General features: G+C 32.5%; 1 protein-coding gene across 1 annotated transcript; it reads right to left on the bottom strand.

Annotated features, from left to right (window-relative positions):
- Positions 1-7,726: 7,726 nt before the first annotated feature.
- Positions 7,727-15,511, bottom strand: LOC133205303 (NADH dehydrogenase (ubiquinone) complex I, assembly factor 6-like). Its single transcript, XM_061341083.1, has 10 exons — positions 15,323-15,511; positions 11,865-11,964; positions 11,334-11,420; positions 11,169-11,210; positions 10,922-10,978; positions 10,726-10,825; positions 9,468-9,601; positions 9,200-9,301; positions 8,188-8,244; positions 7,727-7,992 (listed from the first exon to the last, which is right to left on the bottom strand). The coding sequence occupies exons 1-10, from the start codon at positions 15,496-15,498 to the stop codon at positions 7,867-7,869; spliced, it is 981 nt and encodes a 326-aa protein (XP_061197067.1). The 5' UTR covers positions 15,499-15,511; the 3' UTR covers positions 7,727-7,866.
- Positions 15,512-15,731: the final 220 nt, after the last annotated feature.

Raw genomic sequence — 15,731 nt, 5'->3', positions numbered from 1 at the left:
TACTTTTAAAGGAGTAAAAGTTTTCAATAAATAAAATTAAGGCACGGATTTCGGAGTTTTTCGGTGTAATATACATTGTATAAACTGAAACTTTTGAAATGTTAACACCCCCCTCCCCCCCCCCCCGAATCTACGATTACAAGATGGCAGTGATATTTGCTGCACCCGCATCAATAACTAAACTCGCATCGAAACTAAATCAATATCTTTAATAAATACATTTCGTCTTAAATTCCATCATAATGTTTTGCGATTTCTTGGCTTAGGTAAAAAACAAAAAGGAGCAAAAAATGTATCTGGATTAAAATGTCATGCACCTTTGGATCACTTTTTTGAAGAAGAAAAATATTTTTGTGCACCTCGGCAAAAACACCTACACGTCTTACATTTTAGGGAATGTCCGAGATTGAAATGAGGTGAATTCCTCTCTTTTAGAAAAAAATGAATGTATTTGAATTCGCCATCTTTTTAAATAGAGGAGACTTTTTAGATCAAGAAACACCAAATCAAATCATTGACAATAAAAACAATAGACCCAATGGCCTTAACGGTCACCCGAGTATAATACAACATTGTAAAAGATCCATAGAAGTATAAATGAAAAAAAGACAGATGAAGCTATGCTGCCCAAAAGCAAGGGAAATAGGATGACAGGGATCAACAAAATTATTAGGCTAGTACTCCGTAACAAATCTTAAAGTAGTTCTATTAACTTGCCTGTATTTACCCACAAGTAAATAAAGATTGAGTATTTTTTTGTCTTTATTTATCTATTATTTACAAATCTAATTGACCATTAAACACTAATAAAAGTACTGTTTGTATTATATATTATAAAAATTCTTACAAATTTATATATAATTTTCTTAATCAACTGACCTTTCAGTAATATTATTTACAGTGATCAATTATCATAGATGAATAGCAAAAGGCAAATAATTTTTCTCAGAAGAATGCAAAATAATAAAGATCTGCCCAGCACCAGAACACTTGACTAAGTGGTCCAGAATGTCAAAAATCTGGGTAAAAATACCCTTGCTTATTACAACTTTGTACACTGTTTGCCTCCTAGATGCCCAGCAGCAGAGAATATAAATGCATTTTCACAATAGATTAAAAAAACCCACCCTAACACCAGAACCCCTCAACCAGGGGCTATGAAATTCACAATTTTTGAAGAGGCACCCTTGCTCATCATAACCTTGCATTAAGTATGTTTGCTAAATACCCAGGAGCTAAGAACATGATTTTCAAATAAATAATGCATTTTCACTATATATTCAACAAAGCCCCACCCTAACACCAAACCCCTGACCCGGGGGGGGGGGGGGTATGAATTTCATAATTTTGGAAGAGGCATCTTGCTCATCATAACCATGCAATTAGTTTGTCTGCTAAATACCCATGGGCAGGGGAGAAGATATTTAAAGAATTTATGCATTTTCAATATCTGATCTATAGAGGCCTGCCCTAACATCAAAACCCCTGACCAGGGGTCATGAAATTCACTATTTTGAAAGAGGCAACCTTGCTCATAATAATGAAATATGGAGATAAAGTGTAATCTAGCTCAAAAGTTCATTGAAACAATACAAACCAGGAGCAGAGCAGAATGCCAAGGAGGAATAAGCATCCCCTGTCAACCAGTTACAACTGCTGTGTGCTCTTTGTCATGATTGGGCAAACGGAAAAAATTCGTAGACAATTCAGTTCGTAAATAATGACCTAACAATTAGTATGAAAAACATCAATTTAATGATAGACTGTATTTGCTGACAAGGTCATTGTATCAACCATAGAACTTGCGAAATGTTGACTTTTTAAAGAATTTTTAAAGAGGATTTTCAAAGAAATAATGCATTTTCACTATGTAATCAATACAGCCCTACCCTAAAACCAGAACTCTGTCCCAGGGGCCAAAAAATTCACAATTTTGGAAGAGGCACCATTGCTCATCATAACTATGGTTTATCTGCTAAATATACAGGGGGAAAGAAGAAGTTTTGATGTTTTTTTTTAAAGAACTTAAGGTATGTCACTCGTCAGCCTTTTAGAAAATTTCAGTCAGAGCCTCTTACTTAAAAACTATTTATTAAAATTCAATTTTATAACATATTTAAATTAAACAATGTAAAATGTTCAACATTCAATTAAAAAACTGCTCAAAAATTCACAAAGAACAAGATTTATAAGGGACTATTTCTTGTGGCGGAAGGATATTTAGCAGAAAATTCTGCAAATCTACACATTTATTTAATTTAATATCTTGGAACTTTAGCCTCACATACTTTTACTCGGAGAATATTTTCCGCCATGATATGCCTGGAATATTAAATATAGGTCTCAATTTATATTTTTATAACAAAATTTACACCTTCGCTCAACAAACATTGCCAAGAAATGAAGATATATTAAGGAAGTCGAGATAAAATTTACACAGTTTTTTGCCTGAAAATCGCATATTTTGACCAATATTGCAAAATTTACATCACTGACCCAACTTTTTCTTTCATCATTTTAAACTACTTGATACTTTTGACCGATCAGCACTTAAGTCGTAAAAAGTTTGATACAAGAAAATATTCTATTGCCTATTTAGATTTTTAATACCCCAAATATGAGACTTTTTTAGTGCAAAAAGGTCACACAATAATTTACGCGCATTAATTTGCATGATTTGTTCAATGATAAATACTATTCAAACTATTTTACGTAAAATAAGATTATGTTTATTGCCATGGTTACATCTTATGATATATGATAACGGTTAAAGTGATTAACCAAAGAGTTACAATTTAAGTGCAAAAAGGTCAACTTATTTGTACCGTAGCTCATTTAGATGCACACTGACCCCCCATTTTCTCTGCGATTTTGAGTCATACTATATGAGTACTTATCCAAAATATACTTCTCAAAAAATCCTTGATATAACAAATTTCACGAGTGACATACCTTAATTATGCATTTTCACTATATGATCGTTAGGCCTAAAATAAAAAACTGTTTGTTTGCAGTTGCCTACTGACTCATTGAAAATGCACCCGACCCAAACTTTTTTTTAAAGCTATTTTCTATTATTATTATTTTTTTTAAGTTTCAAGCTCTTAATTAGGATATTAAAATTTTCATTTTTTATTTATGTCAAGTGGATTTTTTTTATGGTTAGCAAGCCTATTTTTGTTATCTAACAGAAATCTGAAAACTATGATCTTTTTTTTTTCAAAAAAAAAAAAAAAAAAAAAAAAAAAATAGAAATATGTCCATAGGACATGAATGCCCCGCCGAGGGTATATTAGTAATGCAACATGAAAATTTGTATTAGTGTGTGAAATCTTATGAGAATATTTTGAATATTTCTTTAAAATTGAAATCTAAAAAGTTTGATATAGATGATAAATTTGCACCAAATTATGTATAAGTGCATAAGCTTACATAAATATATCTTAAATGGTTTCTTTAAAATTAAGCAAAATGCAAATCTAAGAAAAGTGAGGTCAAGGTCCCAGAAAAGTACAAGGTCAAACGTTTTTGATGCAGTTGAATAGTTCTCATAAATACGTATCAGCATATTAGTTTGATAAAAATGGTTTATTTAAAACTGAGCTAAACACTAATCTAAAATAAATGAAGTTAAGGTCAAAGGAAAGGTCAAGGTCAAAAAATGTTGATGCAGTTGGAAAGGTTACATCAGTATGTATTAGCATATGAAGTTTGATAAAAGTATTGTGGATGGTTTCTTTAAACACAAATTGAGAAAAGTGAGGTCAAGGTCAAAGTAAAGGTCAAGTTGAAAAAATATTGATGCAGTTGAATAGCTTACATCAGTATGTATCAGCATATGAAGTTTGATAAAAATATTGTTAATGGTTTCTTGAAAACTGAGCTAAACACTAATTTAAGAAAAGTGAGGTCAAGGTCAAGGGAAACGACAAGGTCAAAAAATGTTGATGCAGTTGAATAGCTCTCATCAGTATGTATCAGCATATGAAGTTTGATAACACTATCTTGAATGGTATCTTTAAAAATGAGCTAAAAACTTATTTAAGAAAAGTGAGGTCAAAGGAAAGGACAAGGTAAAAAAAATATGTTGATGCAGTTGAATAGCTCTCATCAGTATGTATCAGCATATGAAGTTTGATAACACTATCTTGAATGGTATCTTTAAAAATGAGCTAAAAACTTAAGAAAAGTGAGGTCAAGGTCAAAGGAAAGGTCAAGGTAAAAAATATTGATGCAGTTGAATAGCTCTCATCAGTATGTATTAGCATATGAAGTTTGTTAAAATATCTTGAATGGTTTCATTAAAACTGAGCTAAACAATTTAAGAAAAGTGAGGTCTAGGTCAAAAGAAAGGTCAAGGTCAAAAAATGTTGAATAGCTTACATCAGTATGTATCAACATATGAAGTTTGATTACACTATCTTGAATGGTATCTTTAAAACTGAGCTAAACACTAATTTAAGAAAAGTGAGGTCAAGGTCAAAGGAAAGGTCAAGGTTAAAAAATGTTGATGCAGTTGCATAGCTCTCATCAATATCTATCAGTTTGATAAAAATATCTTGGATAGTTTCTTTGAAACTGAGCATTGAACAGAGCTAAACACAGAGTGTGACGGAAGGACAGACGGAAGGATGGAAGATGGACATGACAAACACTATATGCCCCGGCCATATTCATGGCAGGGCATAAAAATGCCTACATACCAACCCACTCTAAAAATTATAGGTCAGCAACTACAAACAAAGAATTTTTTTAAGCTTGGCCTTAGAAGCCCACCCTAACTCCTGAACCCCAACCCTGGGGTAATGAATTACAAAATTTTGGAAGAGGGCTCAATGCTTGAACATTATAATCATGCAAAGTTTGACTGCTTGATGTCCAGGAGTAAAGAAGATAATTTTTAAAAAGCACTTATTTTGATGGTTTTAGCCCCATCCCCCAGGACCCAGTGGGGAAGGGACCATGAAATTCACAATTTTGTACCCCTTCACCCATTGATGCTATATGCCAAAATTGGTTGAAATTGGTTCAGCGGTTTAAAAGAAACTGAAAATGTTCAAAAGTTTATAACCAACACACATCCTAGGATGCAAAAAGATGGACAAAAAAGATAGCAATAGGTCATCTGAGTGACTCAGGTGACCTACCAATAATATATACATTGTATAATCAATTGTACATACAAATATCATGTGGAAAGAAACAGCATGCATGCTATCGAAGCCATCTTAAGACTATGATTGACTGATTGTATGTTGTTTTACATCATATTCATGTTCTATGTCATCATATACTGGTGAAGGGCTTCAAAATTAGACCTATACTCGGCACTAAGGGCCATTGAGCAGTGACGAATCTTTATCATGCTAACACCATTGTGATACAGGATTTTTTAAGGACTTACCCACAAGACCTGCAATTTTCACTTCCAATTGTCGAGCACTTGGTGAAGGAACAGCTGCTACCTATTTTTTTTACAGACTTAGGTCTGTCGCAGCTAGGTTTGAATTAATCCACTACCTTCTGATTGTAGAGCGAGCACTCAAAAGACTGAGCTACCATGAAGGACTATGACATACATGAAGAGATATTTTAGTCCTAAGTGAGACTATCTAAATCTGTCCATACTTAAAACATATCTTAATATTTCTTCTTAAGTTGAGACATTACAACATCCATCCGAAGATGAACTTGAGAGGTTCCTAACTTTGTGCAACTGTTCATTTCTTATCAGGCATACATGTAATATTGGAGGCCGCGGAGAGGAGTCTTTTCCCACTTTTTGGTCTTTTGCTGTTCATTAAGTATGGAAATTTTCATTGAGATGCCATCCCCCCCCCCCCCCTACTTTGTTGTGCAGTATGGTCTAACTCACTCATGAAATAAATTTTGGAGTTTGCATACTCCCAATTTGCATGTTTTTATTTTTTCTTCATTATTTTGAGAAAGAGAGAGATGTCCTTTCTGTTGTTTAATTAAATAACAAAGAATTTTTACAATTACATGTATTTATGAAGACTCATCTCTTTACAAGCTACTAAAACATTTAAGGTTCTGACATTATTATTTTTTCTTTGTTATGTAAACATAGTTTGTACCGCTACATATTTTAGATTGTTATACCTTTAAAATTAGTTCCTATATAAATCTATAAGTAAAAAGTATGGCATTTCCAATGTTCTACTGAGCGGTCATAAAAAAATCAATGTTTGACCGCAGAGTGAGATATTAGACCTGTTGATGAGATATTGGACTGCTTACTTTACACTGTTCTTGGGATCAGCTAAATCTTAGGTGTTCAACAGTGACAGAATTGCCCGAGTTTTACCGCAGTGCAAGTAAAGAAAATGTTCATCATGGAAGCCAGCAAAAAATAAATAAATAAATAAATAAATAAACAAAAGATGTTTGTGAAACACTTATGCCAAATAATTGGAATTTTCCAAAGTCCAAGGGGCATAACTCTGTCAAAAATTGCTCCATCGTACCCAAAACAGAACTTGACCTAGATATTCTTATGGTAAATCTGTATACCAAATTTCATTTCAGTCAATAAATGTATAATAATATTATCTTAAAAAGAATCTCTAAGCTCTGTTCTAGTTAAGACATTACTAAGAAAGCTTCTATGTCTATAACTGTCTTAGGACCATCCTAAGTTAGGTCCTAAGATGTCTCTGAAATCATCTCTTAGGATTATTCTTATGAAACTTTCGATAGCATGGCTGCTGCCAAGTTTTCAAATAAGCTCAATTATTAGAGAGCAATCATATTTGCTTGAGTCTCTCAGGTAATACTCTCCAGAAAAACCTGAGATGTTGCAACTTTATTACAGGATCTAATGACAAGCCCATGATGTCTTAATACTCCTTCTATTTCATCCTCACAATGTCAAGGTTTTGTGACTTCAAAACTCCACTCAAACCATTGACATAAGTCGTTATTATTTTAAAAAAGTTGGGCGTGTGGTTACACATGATGTAATGGGTAATTATAAACTAACCAATGAGAATATATATTTTTAAATCCATTGTTATCAAATTGCCCAACTCTAGAGTATATCTTTTGTGATTGTAAGGAGGACGATGTTCAAAAAATTAATCCCCAATGTTTTATTTAAAGTAACTAGTAACAAATCCTACAATATTGACATTTTCCATTTTAAAGACGAGTCATATTTGCTTACAAAACTTACCTACAATAAAAGCTGTTTTCTGATTGGTTCCAGTCCTAGACCAGGAACAAATGAAATAGTAGCTTTCTAGCCCAACTTTTAAATAACAACTTATGTCAAGGGTTTGTGTGGAGTTCCAAAATCACAAAACCTTGACATTGTGAGGATGCTTCCATTTCTGCAATTTGTTTTCTTGGGGGGGGGGGGTTAAAAATACTTGTAAATATTTTCTTGCATATTCCTTCAATACATCAAGCAATGTGTTCATTTCTTATTGTCATTACAGATTGAAAACATCACAATTATTATAAAAATTCTCTTATAATTCATGTAATGACAAGTCTTTCACCATTATGAGGAAAGAAAACCGACTTCAAAGTATTTCTCACAAGTATACCTCTCATATACATATACGTTCCTGAGGTCAACTAAATACATGTATGCTTGTGGTTGAACATTCTGGAAACTAAAACACAAAGGTGGGGGACACATTTGTCCTGTACTTTGCCATCTCATAATTTTGTTTTTGAACAAAAAGGAGGAACATCACTTTTTGTAATCTTTCTGTAATCAAATAACAATAAAACAATCTCTGTAAATCAGAGATTTTTTGCATCTCACATTTGCTACATTATCTAAAACGTTATGCTGCAACACAGTTTCCATTTTTTTGCTCTAATCACAGACTGATATTAATAGGTTTTCTTGAATCTTTGCAGTAAAAGTTTGTGGTATAGAAATCTCTTCTTATTCAGTGTTGGATCAAACACATTAAAGTCCACTTTCTGTAAATTAGTCAGGTAATTATCACAAAACACCTAAAAGAAAGCAGATAGAACTTGTCAAATCATTTTAATGGAAAAATTTGTTGAAAAGGGGAGATAACAATACAACATACAGGTAACTTGTAGATTTCAAAAAATTACATGCACGTCAAAAAATAAAATTGTTTTAATAACAAGATTTAAAAAGCTCAATTTATTAATGGTTTTTGAAATGTGAAGTAAACTTACGGATGGAAGAAACACAGGCATAGCTTGATTTGGAACATTTCCTTTCAATGATCTGGCCTTTGAAGCAAAAGTAAGGAAAAGAACAAAATTTAATCTGCATGTGTAATACATATACAGTTGAACTTCAGTATCTCGAACACTGATATCTGGAATACCATGGATATGTTGAAGTAATTTGGAAGTCCCAACCTCTTATTCTATAAGTATTTTACCCTGGATACCTCAAAACCTCGGATATCTCAGTTTTTTTCACAGTCCCATCGAGTTCAAGATATTAATGAAGTCTGACTTTATTTCTTATATTAAAACACATTCAAAATGGAAAGAATTTAGTTTTGTTGCATATAATTTTGTTTTGACCTCATTTTTGGTGATGTTCCAGAAGTTAGGGATATTTATTATAAATGTAAAAACAACTTTTTTCTATTACTGTGGGAAAAATTGAATTTATTGTTGCACCCCCCCTTCCCAATATTATTTTGAATTTCAACAAAGAGACAGCTAAGAGCCACAGAAGGAAAGTAAAGAAAATTTTTAAATTTGGATACAGAGTTTATTTCTGACTCTCGTGAGACAGCTAGGATTTTTTTCTGAGTGAAAATAAAGAGAAATCTTTCCTATATGGAGAAAATTCCCTATGAAGCTACAGAACTCTGAATATCCTCTATTTATAATTTTAAAATTCAGTATATACTGTATCTGTTTTTCTACTACATGTATTTCAATTGGCCACAGGCTTTATGATCTAAATTAAACTGAATCAATAAAATACAGTGAAAGGTTTTAATATATAAATTTGTCAATTCTGGCTCATACATGTATATTTTAAGAAGAAAGATTTGTTGAAATACCCCTTTCTTCACTATTTAAAATGAAATTCTATGAGAAAAAGTGCAGACTTTCACTTTAAAAGGTAAAGTGTATCTAGACCACTTAAAATGGTAATGCAAACAATGACTGTACAGTAATAAACAATGTTAAGAAATGTTAGCAATAACCATTGGATATTTACCTTGTCTAGATGCTGTTTTGCAACACTTGCTATTTCGTACACAACATCACTGACTCCTTTTGGATTTTTCCCTCGTTTGATATCTTCCTGAGATACTGAATGCTGAAATTCAAAAAGCAAAAAATAAATATAGAGTTTTTATTTCTTGCATTCATTAGCATTACAAAAAAATTATTATTTTTAAAAATCCTGAATTTTAAACAAAATTCTCATTACATGTGTATTATGAAAACAAAGAAATGAAACACTATGATATAAATTGCACTACCTTTGCTAATAAATCATGGGGAAACATTACATTTCCTTGTGACAGCTGGGATGGGGTAACCTTTATTAAATTCACCATCCCATAGCATCGTCCTAAATGACTGGCAGCATGATCTGCCTGTACATCTTTTATACCTTTAAAAATATACACATTTTTAATTGTAAAACAGGTCCTCACCACGGAGTTATCAGTAATTTCTTTAATAAAGAACTTTGATTACTCAGTTATATGAAGTAGTTCGGTGTTAAAAGAGTTTACGAATACTCTGGTACACAGCAGAGACTTATATGAGAATTTACCAGGAACTCTGGCATAATACTACAGTATCAAATGAGGTCAGGGGTTCAGGTGACAAGGCCACAAACCTATCAAAAATCTGTATAAAGGTCTGCAGTACTAAATCATTTACATGTATTAATTTTGTATTAATGTTATGTTTTAACATTGTAAAGTTTATTTTATGTCAAAAAAAAAGAACCCTTATTTTATGTCATAGTACATTGAATCACGGTTGGTGATTTTGAGAATATCAAATATTATACAGCTATTTAATGTCCGATCAGTCAATAGACCAGAATATTTTTCCCAAGGTACTGGGAACAGCTCTATGTGTTCTATTGCCTGAGGCTAACTAACTGTTTTATTACCTAATATCATAGTGTGTATATGGGTACCGTCGGTCCAATAGATTGATGGTCCAAAATTTGCAAACTATCGACTGGTGGTCAATAGATCGCCAGTCCAGAAGTCACAAACTATTGACCGGTGGTCCAATAGATCAATCTGAAGTTTCTTAATTAGTTCAGAGGAGAGAATATACAGACAAAATAGTCAAAAATACTACATATTTAATAAAACAGCAAAATCAGTTGTATTAGGTAATATAAGTCATCTTCGCTGGCCAAGGGTTTCCAATCTGAGAGTAGATTTTGGATCAGAAACCTAACAAAGATGGCATTCAGTTGACACTTTATAAAAGTCTTTATGAGTGGACAAAGATAACACAGGTGAAAACATACAACTTTTTCAACTATGGCAGATGTAAAAGTTCAGTTTTTAAGTGCTAAAATTGCCAAAATGTATCTATACTAAAACAATCAATACCAAATTCATTGTGTCTTTATGGCCACCAATGAAGATTACCTTTCATTTACCTAAACACATGCACAGAGTTTATTGTATATTGTTACATTTGTTCTATACAGGGTATTCTCGGTAAGGTCCGAATGATAAGACTGTCATTTTTAAAATTTATTACCGTGTAATTCAAGTAATAAGTAATTCATTGAGGAAACAACTTGTTCATAATAATTGTCCATTTCCACCAATGTCTTAAATTGACTCGTAGGATTGGAAGCCTGCAAAGAATAATGAAGAAAGTGACTTTGTTGACTGTGACAATTATAACCAGAAATTTGCGCAAGCCCTATTAAAGCTGTATTTTGGCTTCTTACCCTAGCTTCGATCAGCCTGGAGAGCCATGATTTAGAGACCTGGTACTCATTAGCTACCTGTAAAAATAATTATTCTATTTTTACCTGGTTGAAATTTTCATAATACAATTAACAATAGCAAAAGGGATTTATTTTGAAATCTTCAACAACCAAGAAATTCAATTTACCGTAATGTAAAAAAATATATAGGATGTAGATATGATAAATTTTTAAGTTTATAAGTTTAAACATAATGAAAACTACAAACCCAATTCAACAACTGGGCCACTGGTGTTTGAGGTACAGTTCCCTAAATAACAGATAAACGAATTAATAAACACATTCATATTTCATGCTATTAAAGGATTATTTTTCAAAGATAACATTTCTTTTATCATTAACAGTTAACTTGACAGAACTCTGAGTCACATGCCTTTGGACTGTAAATTCCATCAAGAGCTTCTCTCCAGAACTGGAACCTGCCAAGACCTCTAATTGGGTCTGATACATTGCTTGCAACCTAATACACAAACAAATGTTTTCTATAGAAAATCTAAGCAAAGAAGGTAAATCAGTCTTATTTTAAATGTGGAGTCTAACAAAGACAGCAACAACATTAATGCATAATTTTTTTTTTATTAGAAATTACTAAATTCTTACTTAATAGTTAGTATTTGAAGGTTTTAACTTGTTCATAAAACTGTCTGTTGTTTTGTTTTGTTTTGTTATTTTGGTTTATCCGTGTTTTTTTTTTTTTTTTTTTTTTTTTTTTTTTTGAGATTTTCAATGAGATTGGCACCATTATTTTAATCTGCTGTCAACTCCATACTTATAAGAAATCTTAAAAATATAAATGGTTTGTAGAGGGTTGACATTTATCAGTTTTGAATAAAAGAAATTACAAATATGTGTTGGTTTGAAACAAACCAATGCTTTTATAATCTAAATTTATACCATTCTTTACCATAGCAACTTCAATATTAAAGGCCCTTAAGACAATAACTGCAGCACGAAGGTCTCTTCTTAATAGTAAGGTACAAAGATAATTTTCATGGTCATATTGCCTACAAAATAGAATGATATAAAGTTTAAGTTAATTACAGTAAGAAATGATTACCGGAACACAATTGTCATTTCTTGATTAACAAGAGGCCCATGGGCCTTAACAGTCACCTGAGTATTATGTACCAGGAACCTATATACTAACGGGATAGGCAACTGTCACAAGTCTCGCGATATCTCGTAAGTTGCGGGATTTCGTAAGTCAATTTTAGTTAAATTTATTATACCTCTGTGAATTTTTTCTATATAAAAATATTACGAATAAACATGCTATTTTTTCCAAACAGTCCCTACCGTGGAATAGTTTTTGTGCTATTTGCCCATGGTGAAATAGTCATTAAACTATTCACCGACAGCATTCTGTTTCCCTCACTTTTCATCTCGGAACTCTTCTGGTTTTATACAGATTGTGACGTAACACAAGTAAAGACTGCTTCAGTATAATAAAACACTTATTTACTGACTATTTGGACAATAGCAAGTTTATCGTTCCCCTCGACAGCAACTATTTCCCGAGGCTGCGCTCGGGAAATAGTTGCTGTCTTGGGGAACGATAAAATTGCTATTGTCCTCATAGCCAGTAAATAGGTGTATAATATCTCCTTTGCTATCAAATATTTCAGAATAAAATCTTAATTTATCTATCACAAAATTATTCAAGATTTATTACTAGCACTGTTTTTACTCCTTATCTTAATAGAAGTAATTACGTTTATTTAAAAATTGGTGCGTGCCCCTGATCGGCCGTATTTCCGAGAAATCGCCGATTTTGGTGGTTGTTTACTTAATATCTAAATTATTTTATAATATGTGCTTTAAAATTTATTAAATATCCATTCCGATACACAAAAAGAACAGATTACATAAATCAGAAAACAAGCTTTTTACTGGGAAGAAACGTAGTTTGAAAAACTTGCAGTGTTGTGTGTGCCGTTTTGGTAAATAAACATGGTGCTGAAGGAGTTGCCTATCCCATTAGTATATAGGTCCCTGTATGTACTAACCAGTTTTAAATTTTCTCTGAAGTTAAAGAGAGTTATACACCCATGGTTTGTGAGGACCCAATAATCAGGTTTTATGTTGTCAACACTTGGTCAGGAACGTAATATTTAGGCATTTGCAAAATCCATCACATTGTTTGATACTATGAAAACATACACACAGATGGGGGTACACATGGACTCTTTGGACATAAACTATTGGGGCTTAATACACAAATTTCGAGTTTTAGTATCTCAATTGGTGTGCTCTTTTGTTACGGTGGGGAGTTTTGTTTTGCGTAAACTGGCAGTTGGGACAATTATTACTAAGTAATATTGGATATGTTATATCATCGATATACCAATCTATCATAACTGTTAGTCGGGATGCACTCATCAGCTCAAAAATTACTAAATTTAATTAAAGATGTCATTTATTTTCTGTCAAAAAAGATTGAGGAAAATAAGAAAATATCAGTGGATGACATTGGAAAAGGGAAGAGACATTGATCTCTAATACACAGGCATCTGATCATTGCATGTCAGCATTCTGAATGACACACCGACTCTTTCCCTTATAATAATTTCAAAGAGTCCACTAACTTTTTAGAAAGTTCAAGGAAGTGTCATTTTCACAAAGACTATGGCTGTTCTTTTGTTATCAAGCATCCTAATTGACAGTAAATCTTCCAAAACAGTGAAGTATTGCTCAATATAATCAGCAACATCATAAATACTTATATATTCATTCCTATTGGCATCAACCTGTTCATTTTACATAAACTCTGGGCATATATTTCTCTGGTTTTTCTAATCCTTGCTGATTATCATCATTTGGGAGATCAGATGCCAACTTCATCATCTGTTTTTGTGCCTTTCTGACAAATCAGAAAATTCCAACAAGTTTTTTAATTAATGTATTAATTAAAAATAACAAAATGGAACATCTTTTTTCTTGAAGGGGTATCAAGTCCGTTTGCCCTCTCCTACCTGTTCGCACGAGTCTGTTCGCCATAATTCCCATTCACCCTGTACCCCATTTGCCATAATTTCTGATTGCCCTTTACCATGTTTGCCATATATCCTGTTAGCTCTTTTGTAAATATACATGTTAACATGTATATTTCAACATCTTAGATGATAGCATATATAAATAATCTTATTTCCTTTCAATCATTTCAGAATTTAATTTCAGCAAAGACGTAAATGATTTAATTGTTAATCTTAATACTATAAAATATGGGAACATCAATTTTTTTTTAAGATGTCATATAGTTATGTTTTGCCATGTCCTTTGAAGGATGGGAGACAAAAAGTGTGACTGGAAATATAAAATTGCAGTGAAAAGAATGCATTTAATCTTTAAATTTAAATTAATTTAAAATTAAGGTATACTGCCATGTTGTTACAAATGCATGATTAGATGGATGAGAATTTTGGGAACGACTTTACTTTACCGGTCCCCAGAAAAACGCGCTAAAATATAGTGTCGCCGTAGGCGACTTCAATATATATGAGATCGCGTGAGCGATCGAAAAAAATAAAAAATATGAGGTTTTAAGCCTTTTTGACCCCAAATTCGAATTCTACGGTTAAAAGTTTAGTTTAAAACTTCGTTTATAAACGAAGTTTTTAACCTCGTTTTCTGAAAAAAAGTAATAAATGTTGTTTATTCAGTGAAAAGGAGACAAAAAATAATTGTGAACGAAGCGAGTGCGGCGCATGCTTAGTGCCGTTTCTTTCGTACTTAGCCATTTTTTTCATGTAAACAAACCAACGAGATGTCGTTGAAGCTGAATTAAGATCTTGCAAAAAATACAGATGCAACTGAATTTCTTAATTAATCTAAAAGAACAAGACACTAACCCTTATCTCTCGGATGGTATGCGAGGACTAACCCAAATCTCCCAGGCGGATGCTAGACCATGCTAGACTAACCCATGTGCGAGGACTAACCCTAATCTCTCGGATATATGCGAGACTAACTCTAATCAGTCGAAAACTTATGCAAGGACTAACCCTAATCTTTCAGGTGGGTGCAAGACTAACCCTAACCAGTCGAAAAATGTGCAAAACCAACCCTAATCAGTTGAGTGACGTAAATCTTACGTCATAGTGCAATGAGCGCGCGGATCTTGCGGATCTGGGGACCGGTAAAGTAAAGTCTACCCGAATTTTGGAACTTGACGTCCACAAAAACAAATCTGACTCGAATTTCCTCTGCTCTAATACGAGAGCTTAAAAAATAACTGTTGAAATGCAATATGAATGGTAATCGGTAACTCTTTTTATCACTTTGAAAACACATACTAACATTGCAGATTTAGCAAAAAACACATAAAGAAAACAATCATCAAATAGTCAAATGATGTAGTTTTACCTGACTAAACTGTAACAGTATTCAAAACTTTTGGGTGGTATGTTGCGAACCACTGATGCATTTCTTCTGAAGTTCAAGTACGACAAATCTAAAGTTTTAATTTTTGAATACAATGTTCTATTTTGCTTTAAACCAATTCCACAGCCTTTGGAAATTATTCTCAAGGAGGCTGCCATCTTGAAAATAAATAAAATTAAAAACCAAACGCGTATATGTATTATGAAATTTTCCGAAATAGGAAATTTTTATTTTTCTGTCAAAAATAGTATTTTGAGAAATATGATTTTACACTTTAACAAGTTAAATTGACAGTAATATCAATATTAGTATTTTTGTCCAGTTAATATCGATAAAAAGTTTTTTCCCCCAACCCATTCATGGTTCAACTTAACAATTTTTCTTAAAAATT

The sequence above is a fragment of the Saccostrea echinata genome, unplaced genomic scaffold (genome assembly GCF_033153115.1).
Source record: "Saccostrea echinata isolate AGI-Se365-2 ecotype Australia unplaced genomic scaffold, CSIRO_AGI_Sech_v1 ptg000054l, whole genome shotgun sequence".
Lineage (NCBI taxonomy): Eukaryota > Metazoa > Mollusca > Bivalvia > Ostreida > Ostreidae > Saccostrea > Saccostrea echinata.
This window is presented reverse-complemented; position numbering and strand designations above follow the sequence as displayed.

Excerpts from the sequence above, each read along its gene's own strand:
- LOC133205303 (XM_061341083.1), bottom strand. The coding sequence starts at position 15,498 with ATGGCAGCCTCCTTGAGAATAATTTCCAAAGGCTGTGGAATTGGTTTA. Across the intron at positions 11,965-15,322 it reads TACTGTTACAGTTTAGTCAG|GCAATATGACCATGAAAATT; the intron begins GTAAAACTACAT and ends TCTATTTTGTAG. Across the intron at positions 9,302-9,467 it reads CCCATGATTTATTAGCAAAG|CATTCAGTATCTCAGGAAGA; the intron begins GTAGTGCAATTT and ends TTTGAATTTCAG.